The sequence below is a fragment of the Trachurus japonicus genome, chromosome 13, assembly GCF_045865225.1.
Source record: "Trachurus japonicus isolate A0001 chromosome 13, Traja_1.0".
Lineage (NCBI taxonomy): Eukaryota > Metazoa > Chordata > Actinopteri > Carangiformes > Carangidae > Trachurus > Trachurus japonicus.
In genome coordinates, this window is record NC_140919.1 from 29,508,442 (window position 1) to 29,523,527 (window position 15,086).

The window sequence follows — 15,086 nt, forward strand, 5'->3', positions numbered from 1 at the left end:
AGGGTGTCCTGATATGCACCGTGACGATTTTGTCGCAAGTATTCTGGTTTAGAATCCAAACCAATCAAATTATCGAGGGACGTACACAAACTTGCGGCGCTATTCTGAGATTCCTGGCATTTCCTGGTTGCCGTTTCTCACATCTTTGAGTGTTTTTTTCCTCTCATATTCTCCTCTCTCTGATAACTTGCTTGTCAACAGAAAGCAGCGTGTAGGCTATCAACCAATAAGAAGTGTTTAGGGGCGGGACACCGCCGCAAAATGTCGTCCAGATAGAGACAACGCAAGCGATAATTACAGGGTTGAGCGACATCGCTGGACGGCGCGACAGCGCTCGCGGCACGTCAGGACAGGCTGATTGAAAAGTATGCATTCTAATCACTTTTCCTCGCTCGCTCGCGTCGCTGTCGCATCGCTGTCGCATCGCTGTATGTCAGGACGGGGTGTATAGTGTTCCCCAGAGCGACAATCGCTCTGACTGTACCTACAGTCTATGGGCTAGCCTACCCCAGCGTAATCGCAGAAAATGTCACGATTCAGATACAGTTTACAGCTCGTCTCTATCATAAACGGTTCAGAAGTTGTTTAATGTTTTGTAAAACACTCATCTTTAGAGGGTTAAAACAACTTTCTAGTTTAAGCCATTTTCTCACTTTTCAGTTTTTTTATTAAAATGCCCATAACTTTTGATCTGAAAGGGCTCAGTTATTCAAACCGTTATGAATGGCTGAAATGGAAATATCAAAAAATGAAAGTGTCAAAATCCCACCATGTGAAGGGTTTTCCCAGGTATAGGAAACATATTAAAACATGTATTGTAAACAATAGCTTACTTTATAACACGGAATGAGACAGAACCCATTTAAGGGTTAAGGTAAAAACCCTGATTTGAAATGAAATCAGCTGATTAGCTGGAGGGGGGCGGACTCAAATAGTGGGAGCCATCTTGGACGGCTGGTTGACAAGAGTGTTTCGTAGTCAGCTAAAAAATTGATTACACCTTTCAAACGCCACATAGGAGACCGGTTACTTCAGTTACCCCAGGTAAATGCATGCACATCAACGCGATGTGTAGTTGTAGGTAGTTCTTTATTAAATACATTGTTATTTCGTTGTGACTGTGTACAATTAATATTAAAAGTTAAATGTTAATTCGCCATCGTTAGCCAGTGTGCTAGCATGATAGCAGACCTAGCACGGCAGCTGAATTGGCCGATATTAGTTGGGGGTTAACATCTCCTGTGGGTTTTTTTTTAAGTTATCAGTGGAAAGTGTATCATCGATCATTTGCAATAATGTCATAACATGTCGCCTGGGTAAATATTTCCCCCCTCGATCTGGCATTATACCATCGATTACCGACGTTAGCATGGGGCTAAGCTTCGTGTGCTAGCTGGCCAGATGTCGGGGTTAGCGGTGTTTTAGCTCAGCGCTAGTTTGCCTTCTAGTTAGTGGGATTAAATATCGTTTATTTGTGTATTTGTCCACTGGACATCTCCCGCGGTACAGTTGGGGTAACAAAATCTGATGACGGATGTTATTTGAATGTCCTCATCTCGACGCAGTTTTCATATTGTTAGCAAAGGGCAACTAAACAACATCACCGCCTACCACTGCGTCGGCTAACTTTTGACGTAGGCCAGCCTCCACTGTTACAGCTATCGATTGGGCTTAAATACTGTCTTGGTGCGTCTCTCCATCTTCTCGGAATGAAAATAGTCTTTTCTCTTATGGTTTCATTCAGTTGCATATTTCCTCAGCCAGCGTGCGGTCTCTAACACTGTGTTTTATGTTTCAGGGTTGGAAGAACCTCAGAAAGGACGCGGCGGCTCAGTGTAGCTCAATGAGATGGCTAGCTGAACAGTTGATCAGCGCTAGTTAAGCCCTCCTGGTGTTGTATGGTTTCCAGAGAACATCAGCAGACCTATGCTAAGACCTAATTTACCGAAGGAGTCTATGGTTAGGAGTCTTGTGAAAAGCGAACAGAGGAGTTTCTCGACACTTGATGTCCAAGAAATAATATTTATTGAGAACCTGCAGAGACAGAATATTTGGACATTTGACAGTCAAACAATTAACAAAAGTCTCTAGAAGGAAAGACAATCTTACAGTGGTCCTAGCAGAGTGGACTCACTTCATCCAGAGACTGGTAGAGGTTTTACTTGCTATTGGGACAGAGAAGTAAACATGAGTACCACCAGGACAGAGAACCCAGTGATTTTGGGCTTGTCTAATCAGAACGGACAGCTCAGAGGCTCGGTGAAGCCTGCTGGAGCACCAGGTGGAGGAGGAGGAGGCCCCCAGCAACAGCAACTTAACCAGATGAAAGGCACAATTAACAATGGTAATTCCCAGCCAGCCCCAACAACAAACGCTGTCATCAAGTAAGTTGTTTGATAGTCGAGAGACACAAATTTGGACCTGGATTTTTTTTGTTGGCTCAAGTATTACCAATTGTGTTGTTACTCAAAAGAACTTGTATTTTTCCACAGGCCTGGAGATGACTGGAAGAAAAATTTAAAATTGCCACCTAAAGATATGAGAATGAAAACTTCGGTGAGTACAAGACAGTCTGGTTACCAATCTTAAAGTTATCCATTTAAATTACAGAAGCTTGTTTTCCTTATTGTGGCTTGCACAGGTCCAGTCAGAAATCAGTTGTCCATTTTTATCAAAAGGCATGGCTTCATTGTACAAACTACTATTATAAAGGTGTTGGACACAAACAGTTTCCATTGTCTTGTTTATTTAGAAAACAATTCCCTCCAGTAATATATGCATCAAGTGTTGGGTGGCAAGTTGTGTAACAGTGCCACTTGTGTACTCAGTTATGGTCAACATTCCATCTACTGGAGTTGAAGACCTGCTACTCTACTGTGCAATTTTAACAAATTGTAGTTTTCAAACACTTTATTACCATATTCTTTGTGTAACTGATATGATATGGCTTACTGTTTTACACATTAATACAATTTTCATTTTATGACTCAAATACTCGTTTTGTGGTGATTACAGGACGTGACTGCAACAAAAGGCAATGAGTTTGAGGATTATTGCCTAAAGAGGGAGCTGCTCATGGGAATCTTTGAGATGGGCTGGGAAAAGCCATCTCCAATCCAGGTAGATTCAGACACAACATGGCTTTTTTGCCGCTTGAAACCTGAACAAGGTGGTGTTAATGTGTTTTAAAGAAGTGCGTGGTTTGATAATTATAGTCGGATGTATTTGAAGCATCCTGCCAGAACTTCCAGTTCTTAGACCATAACACTTTACCAAAAATATTCTGTGTTGTATTTGCTAAATTAAAACCATAAGAAATAATTTGATTAATAAACCACCCAAATGATTGCTGTCTACCACTGATTGTCTCACTCTTTTCACTACATCAAATAATACATAACGTGTTGGTGCAGAAATAGAAAACAGGAGTTATCTGATTTAGAATTTAAGTTCCTGTGTCGGTGTCGATTTTGATCTGTACAATTACACAGCCATTCATAGTTATTAAAAAAAATTGTAATCACTTGTCAAACCTGCCTTTACCTGTAGTGCTTGCATTGGGTAAGGGAAAAAAAATCTATAATGTTTTGATAACAAAATGCCTATAAATATTCCCATCAACCTTGGCTCTAATTTTTGTCTCAAATTGGTGAATGTCAACAATCATACCAACAAATGATCAACATACATTATCAGTGTGCATTTTGTATGTTGGCATGAAGGCAGCAGCATCAATTTGCTGAAGAACAGCCTAAATGAATGATGAACTAGAATAACTATATCTTTCCCCTGTCCGTCTACAAGCACATATGATCGCCTGTGTGTGCTCTCCCACGCTCTAACCAATGAACTGTAACTTAAAAAGTTAATAATTGACATTTCATCCTGTCACTATATGTAATTGAGTTGGAGGCACTTTGGCATTGAGTCTCTTAGCACATTTGTTTTGAGCAGACATTTGCAGGTGCACAAAATGCAGACTTCACCCAGCCATAAAAATTATTGTTGTGTATCAACATGTTTTTGCTGCTTTGTGTACAGGAGGAAAGCATTCCCATTGCACTGTCGGGAAGGGATATTTTGGCCAGAGCCAAGAATGGCACGGGAAAGAGTGGAGCCTACCTCATTCCCTTACTTGAACGCATTGACCTGAAGAAGGACTGCATACAAGGTGAGAGAGACAGTTTTCTGCTGTAGTTGTAAATGTCAAAAGGACCATACCTAAGACGTATCTAATCTCAGTCCTTTCAGGAAATGAGGAGCGGATGGAATGGGATAAAAATTACACAGATTAAAATAATAAAGTCTATAATGCCAAACAGCTGCTAACCATTCACAGATGTTTTTGAGGTCCTTCAATCACACCAAACTACTAGTTGAATGTTAATTTATGTCCCAACCTCTTATTGCTTTTTGATTGTCTTGGACTGCTTTGACAGCACATTAAATATCTTGAAGATTAATTTTAATAAAAATAATTGTTAGTAGTTGCCCCATTTATATGATTACATTCAAACAAACAAATTCATCATCAATTACGAGATCATTCACTGTGTGCAACACAGCTCTCTCTGATGTAGTATATAATACAAATCATCAGGGTAATCTCATTGTTCCTGTATTGTAATATCCTGTGATTATATTGTTCATGTGTACAAATTTAAAGACTAACTTCACTGAGTTTCAAAAAACATGAATACTCATGAGAATGAGTCTGTTTTTTCCAGCTTTGGTCATAGTGCCCACTAGAGAACTGGCTCTGCAAGTAAGCCAAATATGTATCCAGGTCAGCAAACACATGGGCGGAGTGAAGGTAATGGCAACCACAGGTGGAACCAACCTACGTGATGACATCATGAGACTTGATGAAACAGGTACTTAATGATCTACACACATGATGTTGACACTCATGATTTCTGTATCTTCCTCTTAAAGACTGGGAAAATATCCACCTTGAATGACTTGCTTAAGAATAAATATTAATGGTGGTACATAAACTCAACATTTTAAACAGTCATGTTGAGCTCAAGTCAGTAAATTTGTCTATGTTGATTAGGGCTCCAACAACGAGATAAATTGTTTATTTAAGTGTTGGTAATGAATTTCATTATATTGAATATATATATATATATATATATATATACTGTATGTATATGTGTGTGTCGCAGAGCTGTTTACTTCATGTAGATTGAAGTATTAAGAGTGTAGTGACGAGTTGTACCTACCAGCACGAGGCGTTAAAGCAGAAGTAAGCGGAATATTTGTGTTAATATAAGTCTTAAATAGTTATATCTTCTGACGGCAATCACTTACATAGAGTGTTTGGTCTGAAACACGGGTCTGTCAGTCACTCTGCTCTGCTGTAAGCCGAGGAGAAAACTTTCCTTGTATCCTACAACCTTTATCCAATGAGGAGAGAGAACGGCATGAAGGGCCGGTCCTCTCTGTGTGTGCAGCCAAGGGATGCGCGTTAATATGGTGACGTAGGGACGAGGACCAATAGATCCATGACGAGGGCGGGGGCTGCTAACGCCATCGGCTGACAAGAAGTTAGCCAAAACGACCGGATCGCTTACTTCTGCTTTAATGCAACTTGATGGATGCAACTGTCGTAAAACGCCACAGAGGAAGCCAAGGCAAAATGAAAATTATCCATAGATGTACATTGTCATTTATTCCCATTCTGCTGCATCTTTCAAGTGGCGACATAGACGGGTCTGAGTGAGTTACTATGGTAACCGTGATGCTCTGTGTCTGTTTCTCTTTGTAACTTTCTCACATAATTTAAAATTTGTGTTTAGCATAATTATGGAGGAGGAAGCCTCAGAGCCTGTTTTAAAAAAACTATGAACACATCATGTGCTGGTGCAGGAGTGCAACCGGCGGAAAAATCAGTTTAGAGCCAGATGAAATCTGTAATGTTGAAGAGATGGAAATTAAAAATGCTTATAAAAAAATCGGATTCATTGATTAATCGACCAATTTTATCAATTATTAAAATAATCGTTAGTTACAGCCCTATTGTTGGTTGATTGTTGCATAATATGCAGTGCAAGCAGATGGAAATCACCATCTGTTCTGTTTCCTATCAAATGAAGGCATTATAATTTGAACTATGAGCTGTGGTTATATCTTGTGGCTCTGCTTCTGATCTGATCTCTCCAAAAAATTTTATTATTTTGAGGCCCATGGGATGGATCAGACCGTCTCATACATGAACTCTGGAAGTAGTCTGAGCTTATCAAACACTCATAGCCATGTCATTTTTGGTTGGAAACTGGACTGTACTACTTAATGGTGCCATCATGAAATCATAATGAAGTTGTGTTTTCTTCTTGTTGAAAGCCCTAATTATTCACTACAGTGTTCATTATTCTCGGGTGTCAGAAAACATTTTTGGACATGTCTCTGGTTGCTAGATTTTAGATTTACAGTCTTTTGTCATGTGTGAACATTGCCAAATAATTTGAGGGTTTCTTGGAAGTGGATACAGCTTGCTGTATTGCACTGTTGTCAGTGGTCAAATATTCCCAATGTGATTGTTTAAAAAAAAAAAAATCACAATCCTTGACTGAAGACAACACTTCCAATCGCTGATGCCTTTCCTGTGTATTTTTTTTCACCAATGTTTTTTTTTAAAAATCTGTTTTATAGTACATGTGGTCATTGCCACTCCTGGGAGGATCCTAGACCTCATCAAGAAAGGAGTGGCAAAAGTCAATCAAGTGCAGATGATTGTTCTGGATGAAGTGAGTTAAATTGTTTAAATTTACTAAATGATTTTTTTCATTTTGTTTGACCTATATTGTTTCTAGATAAACTAGTGTAGATGATTCTCAGGTGATCTGTTTTTCCCTCATGTCCCCAACAGGCTGACAAACTTCTGTCTCAGGACTTTGTGGTCATGATGGAGGAGATACTGGGCTTCCTGTCCAAACAGAGGCAGATCCTTCTTTATTCTGCAACCTTTCCTCTCAGTGTGCAGAAGTTTATGGTACAGTTTTTGCTGATTTTTATTTGACTACCCATCATCTCAATTGGCTGATACAAAAGCTACCTTTTTATAATGTTTAGCACAACCAGAATATAACTGCTATTGTTTTGTTCTTTACCTGTTATAGAATTCGCACTTGCAGAAACCCTATGAGATCAACCTAATGGAGGAGCTTACACTGAAGGGTGTGACTCAGTATTATGCTTACGTAACTGAAAGGCAAAAGGTCCATTGCCTTAACACCTTGTTCTCCAGGGTAAGTGTTGCCTCTGTGAAGCTTCATGAAGCTGTTTTTAATTAACTGGCCTTAGCTGTGTCAAAGAGTAGAGCACCAGAAAAGTCCAGGCAAACTGCAGGCTTTTAATGTCTGAGCAGAAATGTCATGTTGTCGAAAGATAATTTTTTTTCTAAACATTTATATCACATTGGACTGTATTTTAGAAATGTTGATTAGATTGGAAACTTCAATTCAAGAAATTAATTCATCAAGATTTATGCTCTTTTTTTTTTTTTTATTCTTCCTTTTTTTTTCTCCAGCTCCAGATCAACCAGTCTATAATCTTCTGCAACTCCTCTCAGAGAGTGGAGCTCCTTGCCAAGAAAATCTCCCAGCTTGGTTATTCATGTTTCTACATTCATGCCAAGATGAGACAGGTCAGCCTAGAGCACTGCCTTAGAAATACTTGTTTACCAGCAGAAGACCCCAAAATACACAGGTGGCAACAGATGCATGCCAGAGCAGCTGCTACTGTTAGTGTCAGTGTGCATGAAAGAAATGCATCAAGTAGACATACATGTGCCTTTACTTTATGTGCAGATACAGTTCACACGTATGCTCTATTTTTGGAGCAGTGCTGCCACTGCCAGCTTTTTTTTTTTCCATGATGAGAAACACTCGTGTTGACACCTGTGGAAACTGAACAACTTTTGGATTGCCCCACGTTGTTTGTCGTCTACTGTTATAGATCACATTGAAAACAAATGTATTCACCTCACAGCCTTGTTTTGCAGTTCAGCTATTACTGTATAAAGGTTTAACAGACAGTACTAATGGGGCTACACACAGTCAATACAATGCAGGACCTTATGAGGCTTACACAACATGCTGCTGTGCATCTTTTATGGGTGAATGTGGGTTCTGAATGCACTTTGCTCTTTTCAGGAGCATCGCAACCGTGTGTTCCATGACTTCAGAAACGGCCTGTGTCGGAATCTTGTCTGCACTGGTAAGTGTCAAAGTTATTTGTTTAAATCACAAACGTAAGCAAACATGCAGAGAGAAAAATGTCAGACAAGGCAAATCAAGGTTGCGGCAGGACATACTGTTTATACAGAATGAATATAACATTTGTGGTGGAAGACGGCATAGGTGCCTAAATAAGATCAGGCTGCTACAAATCCTGTTAAGGTGTCACAGTTTGCCCATGATGGGCTCACATTGCCTGTGGGCAGTACACCAGCACTGAATTATTTGGAGTGTGCTGTTGGTCTTAGTTGTAGTAAATGGAGGGTTTTGCTATCATGATAATATTGTGAGTTAAAAGAAAGTGAAACCAAAGTGAGACCCTTAGTTGGGTTGTGACAATACATGCACCTGTGTAGTGTTTTTTTTTTCTTTTTTATGTTGGTGGCAGCAGTACATTTACATTTTTCCTACGAAATGTTTGGTTAGGTTTTTATTTCTTGTTTTGTTTCCTCTAGACCTCTTCACAAGAGGAATTGACATTCAAGCTGTGAATGTTGTGATCAATTTTGATTTTCCCAAGCTGGGAGAAACATACCTTCATCGCATTGGTAGATCTGGTAAGAGCCCCTATCTGTTATGTTTTATTTTATTCATTCAGCATCCTTCAGCCATTCTCTTCCATAATTGTTCTAATAAAATTCTTTGGAACTGTCACCTTGTTTCGAAATATCCAGGCCGCTTTGGACATCTGGGTCTTGCCATCAACCTCATCACTTATGATGATCGCTTCAACCTGAAAGGGATTGAGGAGCAGCTTGGAACAGAGATCAAGCCCATCCCTGGCATCATTGACAAGAGCTTATACGTGGCAGAGTACCACAGTGAGAGTGGTGAAGAAGTCAAGCCATGAGCCAGTGAGTACTGACATTGACTGACGATGCACACAGTTACTTTTATTCAGGGTGATTAAATTAAAGATTTTATCTTTTGACTGATCAATGGCAGCCAGTACATTTTGCTGTGCTTGTGCACTGCTTTCTTCTCATGCTTGGGCGCTGTGCAATGAGTAATTTATTGTCATTGAGGTTTTCCTGCTTTGCCAAGTTAAACATGCTCTGTGAGAAAGGTGCCTTACCTTTTTTTTTTTTATGTGACAAAAGGAAATGAGCAGAAATATTAGAATTATCAGTGGGTCTCAGTTTTTTCTTTAGCTCTGATCTAAGTAATTTTCCACACATGGGTTATTTCCTTATACTGGGTTTAATGTGACACATACGTTGTCGAATTTTAAAAATGCATCCGAAATATGGTGCATTCATGAGTCTGATTAGTCTGGAGGCTCTGATTCAGTACTATTCAGTGTAGCAGATGAGTTGTTGCCTTGTCAGTAAAGTACCTCCTGGCACTGTTTACTGAACACACCCATTAAACATTCACAGTGTTGGTGGAAAGAGGGCCCTTGTTTTCAGTAACTGGTCAAACTTCCTTTGGCATCATTAAAGCCAAACAGAAACTTCCAGTAGCTGATCCAGTTCTGCACAATGTTCAGACACTTACATTATCACGTTAGATGTTTTGAACCTAATAACTTGAAATTATTTTTTTAATTATTTTTTTAGAATTTTATATTCAATTATTTTTGTATCATTATTGTTATTATTATTATTATTATTATTATTATTATTAGCTGTCCAGGCCCAGAGGCAGGGAAGGCCTATGCCACCATGTTGCCTCCACTGTGCTTCACCTTTGGGATGATATTTTCATGTTGGCATGCAGTGACATTTTTTTCCCAGTACAAAATGTTCCTCCCCAGTAATTCAACCATAGTTTCATCAGCACATGAAATACTTCCTCAGTGCTGTGGAGAGTCAAACTGCTCTTTGGCAAACATGAGGTGCACTCATGTATATGAGTTACATATGGTTGACTCATTAACATTTCACCAGTCCTTTATGTTGTGATGTAATACCTTAGGTTCTTTGTTACGTTACTGATCATCTTGGCTTGTTGCTTTTGGAGTCTCTTAGTTGGACACCCACTTTTAGGGAGAGTATCCCCCAGGCAAAATTTTAGTCAATGGCAAGTCCACTTCCGAGATTTCTTCTTTTTTCTTTTCTCTCTTTTTTTGTTGGTGAGCCATGGTTTACATAAGTGAACAGCAAACTCGATGTGTTTTTTTTACTTTTACTAGTCATATAGATTAAGAGAAAAAAAAAAAACATGCTGCGGGAGCCTCGCAGTTGAAAGCGGAGTGGCTGTGCTCCAGTCAAACTCTTTTTTTCTCAGATACTTTGCATAAAAACACAACACACAAATTATGTCAGGATTGAAGCTGAACGTGTTTCACCAACTAGTGGTAGCAAGCCGTAACAACATAAGGCAGTAGATTTAAAGATGTGGCCTGTTTTATTCAGCAATGTTTGGCACCTACAGGGTTGCATGTGCCACTGATTCGACCTAGTACAGCAACCATCAAGCCGGATTTTGATAAAATGTCCGGATCGTGAGTTTTCATGAGTTTTTGATCGTCATCTATTTCACTTCTGTCCATCACAGAATTCCCAAATTTACACATAAGGTGTGTTGGTGTCTATTTTTGTCATTATAAAAAAAATCAAACATAAAATTATGGTTTTGGTATCACTCCGCCCATCAGCTGTTTGGATCAGTGGTGTGATGAAGAGGCAGAATGATATAGCGCGTCCCAGAGCCTACCTGTGTGGAGGAGTACTGAGTGAGTTGGTTAGTCCCAGATAAACAAACTTTTTTCCGACGAGCTGATGCATTGTAAATATTTTCCAACGTATTCTTGAACAGGTGTATTATTTTGAGACAGAACTTCTCATAGGCGGCGAAAATATGCTGATTAATTGTCCTTCATCGACAGCCGTTTACTGCCTGTGTCGCTATTTCTCAGTCGGGGGTAGCAGAGACCTTTCTCTGCAGATATTATACCTAATGGCCATTTGTACCTCATACAACCCCACTTCAAAAAGCTGAACTATCCCTTTTTAATCTACATGATGGGCTATAATGAAATAGGAAGGGATCAGTGTTTTTTTATCGAACTTTTTATCGACCCACCATGCGTCTATTCATCAATATATATAGTTATTGAATTATCGCTCAGGCTTGGCTCTTACCCACAGCTGCAATCCTGTTTCATTGTTTGAGCTCAAACAATTGTTGATTCCATTAGGTGAGGGTATTACCTTCTTTTATGGATTATATGGATTATGGACAAGCGCAAAACAATGATTTGTGTTGGATAAAATACATGGATTGTTCATATTCTGACCATATATTAAAACTCCAACTTAATATATGGTAATTCCAGAGGGTACACATACAGAATGGAAGGGTAAATACAGTGTTTGGGGTTACTTTGCTACTTTGCTTTTATGGCAAGAAACACAATGTGTGTTGAAATGATTTCATGAAACAGCAGTCAATAAATGATTGGATTAAGTACATTCGTCTGTAGTACTTAAAACTGTTTAGTAATGGCAACAAGGCATACAGATGTAATGGGGCTTCAATAAGTTGATTGGTCTAACGTTCCCATTTCTCTCTCTCCCCCTCTCTCCAGATCAGTCCATCCTCCATTCCCCTTTGTTCCTTTTTTCCCACCCCCCACCCAGCCCCCCCTCGTCCTGGAGCCCCCCCCCCCTCCCCCTTTTTTTTTAATGTACAGTTTCTGTCTGTCTTCCTTTCTTGGACGCCACCATGAGGAATGTGTATTTTGATGGACGATTTTTGGAAGAACTCATTTGCCTTTCTATAGGGCTCTGTGCTGCACCACCACATCTGAAGACATAAGCACCGGGAGGAAAGCATGGGACCAAGTTGAAAATATCAAATGCACATTGTGATGATTCATATCCATCAATGACACAAAGCCAGCACCAACAATCCCCAATATGACACCCTCCATTCTCCACTTTTTAGTTTGGAAGTTTTAACCAATTTGTATCAAGTGCCTTAACAAGCAGTTCAACTCGTTCTAAAGTAATAACTCTGCATTATCCACCATCTTGCTCACTTCATACCACATACACATTCACCTAATTGAAAAGTCTTTACACTAAGTTAACGTCTGACCACACAGGTGAATGCATAACTGTCTTTGGTTGTGTCATCCGTTTGCAAGGAATGGAGATAATTAGGAGGGAGGTTGGTCCAAATTATCCTTTTTGCTGGCTTAGCTGCACTTGAGTCTGGCTGATAAATGAGGACACACTTGGATTTTTCCATGGACAGAGATGCTGGATATTTTCCAAGAGACAGCCAGACTGTCCAGTTGCTTGTGAAGAAGTGTGTGCTTCTTAAAGACCCAGACCCTTTCCTCTGTCTTCAGCATCAGAACACTAAAATGAATAAGCAGCCTCTCAACACCATGAGTCATGAGGATTCCTGTTTTGGTGGTGCATATTTGGAGGGAACGCTTTTTTCCTTTTTTGTCCTGTGTTTCACCTTCCTATGGATGGCCATACTTAATTCTGCAAGACGTGCAGCAGGCGTGGGGTGCACCACACACCTTGTGTATATACCTTCATTTTAAGATTGTTTTAAACAAGTACAAAAGGCTGGCTGACAAACTGCAAAGCTCTCCCCCCCTTCTCTCTTGTTAGCACTGGAGACTTGTTTCTTTAACTGCCAGTTTGTTTGATCTGCAATATTGGCCTGTGACTTTATTTATAATTTTAAAAATTGCAGAATTTATTAGAACCTAAAACATTTAAATGACCTTGTGCATGAAATGTATTTGGAGGCAGAGTTCATTACTGATAATCTTTTAGCCCCTCCAAATTTGATGGCTAGTGCAATTCTTCAAAGCTGCACTTAAACTGAGATTGTTTAAACTGCCGCCCTTATTCTCCTGCTACCAGTGTTAACAAGTGTTCTAGGCAGATGGCTTTGTTAAGCTTGTGCATTTGAGTAATGAAATCTTTGTTGTCACCAGCCTTAACTTGTGAAACTGACTCTTGAGACACACTCACATCTCCAGTTGTTATAGTGAGTGTCATTATTGGAAGAGAAAATATTATTCTATCATGTAGTAGTACTACTTGCTGCAGTGCAGCTTAATTGGCAGAGAATTGGTTTTCTGGGGGAGGTATTAACTGTTACGTTGATCTGTGCTCTTGAAGCACAGCTACATTACTTCACAAAAGTTGGGTACAATGCCGTGGTTTTATTCCCCCCCTCCCCCTTTTTTTGAAGAATGTCAGCCAAATGCATCAAAATGAACCATCTGACCTAAAATGTAGCAGGAATTCATTCTCTGTGCATTGCAAGTTAGTAGGCTTTCCTAAAAGCAGCTAACAAAAGATGCTTTGCTAAAAAAAAAAAAGAAACAACCTGAGCAGGTTGGGCTGCACTTAACGCACAGAGATGGGTTCAGGCAATAACACTGACTGCACTGCTTTTTGTACACTCATGTCCCAAGGGGAGACGAGTGTACGTTGGTGCAGAACATTGAAAAAAAATGCCATTGTGGGGGAATGGGCATGAAGGAATACAAAATTACTGTTAGTCGGACTGCTTGTTTAAAAAAGAAAAAAATTTGGGCACCTCGGACTGCTGAGGCTTATTTTCCTGCCCTCTGTTGCTTTGATATTTTGGGTTAGGGTTGTGTATATTTTGGGTTAACTGTCTGCATCCGTATGCAACATAACAGCCTTGATTTGCATTAAGGCCCCCCTGACCATTTGTTTGGCCAGTCCGAGCCCTCTTGCAAATGAGGTTCCCTTTATTATGGTGAGATGCTCTCTTGACTGTTCTAATCAATGAGAAGTGTTGCTGCACATTTAATTTAAGCTATTTTTAAAAGATAAGTGTGACAATGTTGATTAGTTAAAATTGATCCTTTTTATTTCTCATTGGTTAGGACTCTGATCCTTGTTCTCTTAATTCTGCTGTTGCCCCTGAAATACTTGCACATCTAATTCGGCTGTTAGGATTTTTCTTTTCTTTTTGGGTGGGGGGGTCTGTTAAAAGTATTCAAATTAATTATGCATTAGTTAAGAGAACAGGGATCTAATTGTGCAGGCACTTGGCAGCTGTCTGTTTTCTTTTGTTGTCAGGCCACTGGCAGTAATTGCCACAGCAAATGCTTTCAAGGCTAAAATCAAGGACCTTTTTAGGTTTCATGAATTGTTACCTTTTGATTGGATGCTGTGTTACTGCCTGTGGCTGTCGACTTGAGAACCTTAAAGACTGAGACAAGAGCATCTTGCCCTAGATTGGGTGACTAATTGGAGAGTTTGTGCAACCAAATTGTCTCATTCTTTAAGGTCTTTTTAAAAAATCCAAAAAGAATTGTGGGTGGGTTAAATTAGTGTACTTGCTGCCCTGATGCACATGTTCATCCTCTTTAATAGTTGTGACACATTAATGATCACACAGTTTTTGTGCTTAAAAGAAAAATTAAAACAATTGGCCGTTCAGTCACTGATCTATTGAGGAGGATATGAGGAGTCCTTCAGGTATTTCTCTTGGAACTGATGCATCAGTAAAAAAAATAACATGGGGAGGAGCCTTTTGGCCTAAAAAAAAAAAAAAAAGATGACAAGATCTAATGATCCAAAGTTATGACAATGGGTATGAAAAGGTCGGAAAAAAAGTTGCCCTTAGATTTGGATTCTTTATTTTATTTTATTTTTTCAACTGAAATGTTAAGTGGAGTACACGTAATTAAAAGAGATCCAAATTTAAGTGAAAATTTAAAGAGCTCTTTTTTGTTTTTGTCAGAAAATTGGTCCTTACTTAATTGGCAGAGTTTTCAGTGAAGCTAGTTTTACAATGGACTTAAGTTTAAAGACTGTCATAAATTTGATTGGGGACGTTTTGTTGACAATAAAGCTCACTGAAATTTATTGTGTCCTTAGTGGTTTGTTTTCC

General features: G+C 39.4%; 1 protein-coding gene across 1 annotated transcript; it reads left to right on the plus strand.

The window, feature by feature from the left end:
• The first annotated feature begins 933 nt into the window (after positions 1-933).
• ddx6 (DEAD (Asp-Glu-Ala-Asp) box helicase 6) lies at positions 934-15,061 on the plus strand. The gene is made up of 14 exons (XM_085795875.1): positions 934-1,044; positions 1,799-2,384; positions 2,493-2,556; positions 3,016-3,120; positions 4,042-4,171; positions 4,728-4,874; positions 6,655-6,749; positions 6,872-6,994; positions 7,122-7,250; positions 7,532-7,648; positions 8,157-8,220; positions 8,696-8,797; positions 8,915-9,094; positions 11,773-15,061. Exons 2-13 carry the CDS (start codon positions 2,188-2,190, stop codon positions 9,088-9,090), a joined length of 1,449 nt encoding a protein of 482 aa, XP_085652001.1. The 5' UTR covers positions 934-1,044; positions 1,799-2,187; the 3' UTR covers positions 9,091-9,094; positions 11,773-15,061.
• Positions 15,062-15,086: the final 25 nt, after the last annotated feature.

Coding starts and splice junctions, on each gene's coding strand:
- ddx6 (XM_085795875.1), top strand. CDS start 2,188: ATGAGTACCACCAGGACAGAGAACCCAGTGATTTTGGGCTTGTCTAAT. Junction 3,121..4,041: donor AAAAGCCATCTCCAATCCAG/GTAGATTCAGAC, acceptor CTTTGTGTACAG/GAGGAAAGCATTCCCATTGC. Junction 4,172..4,727: donor GAAGAAGGACTGCATACAAG/GTGAGAGAGACA, acceptor TGTTTTTTCCAG/CTTTGGTCATAGTGCCCACT.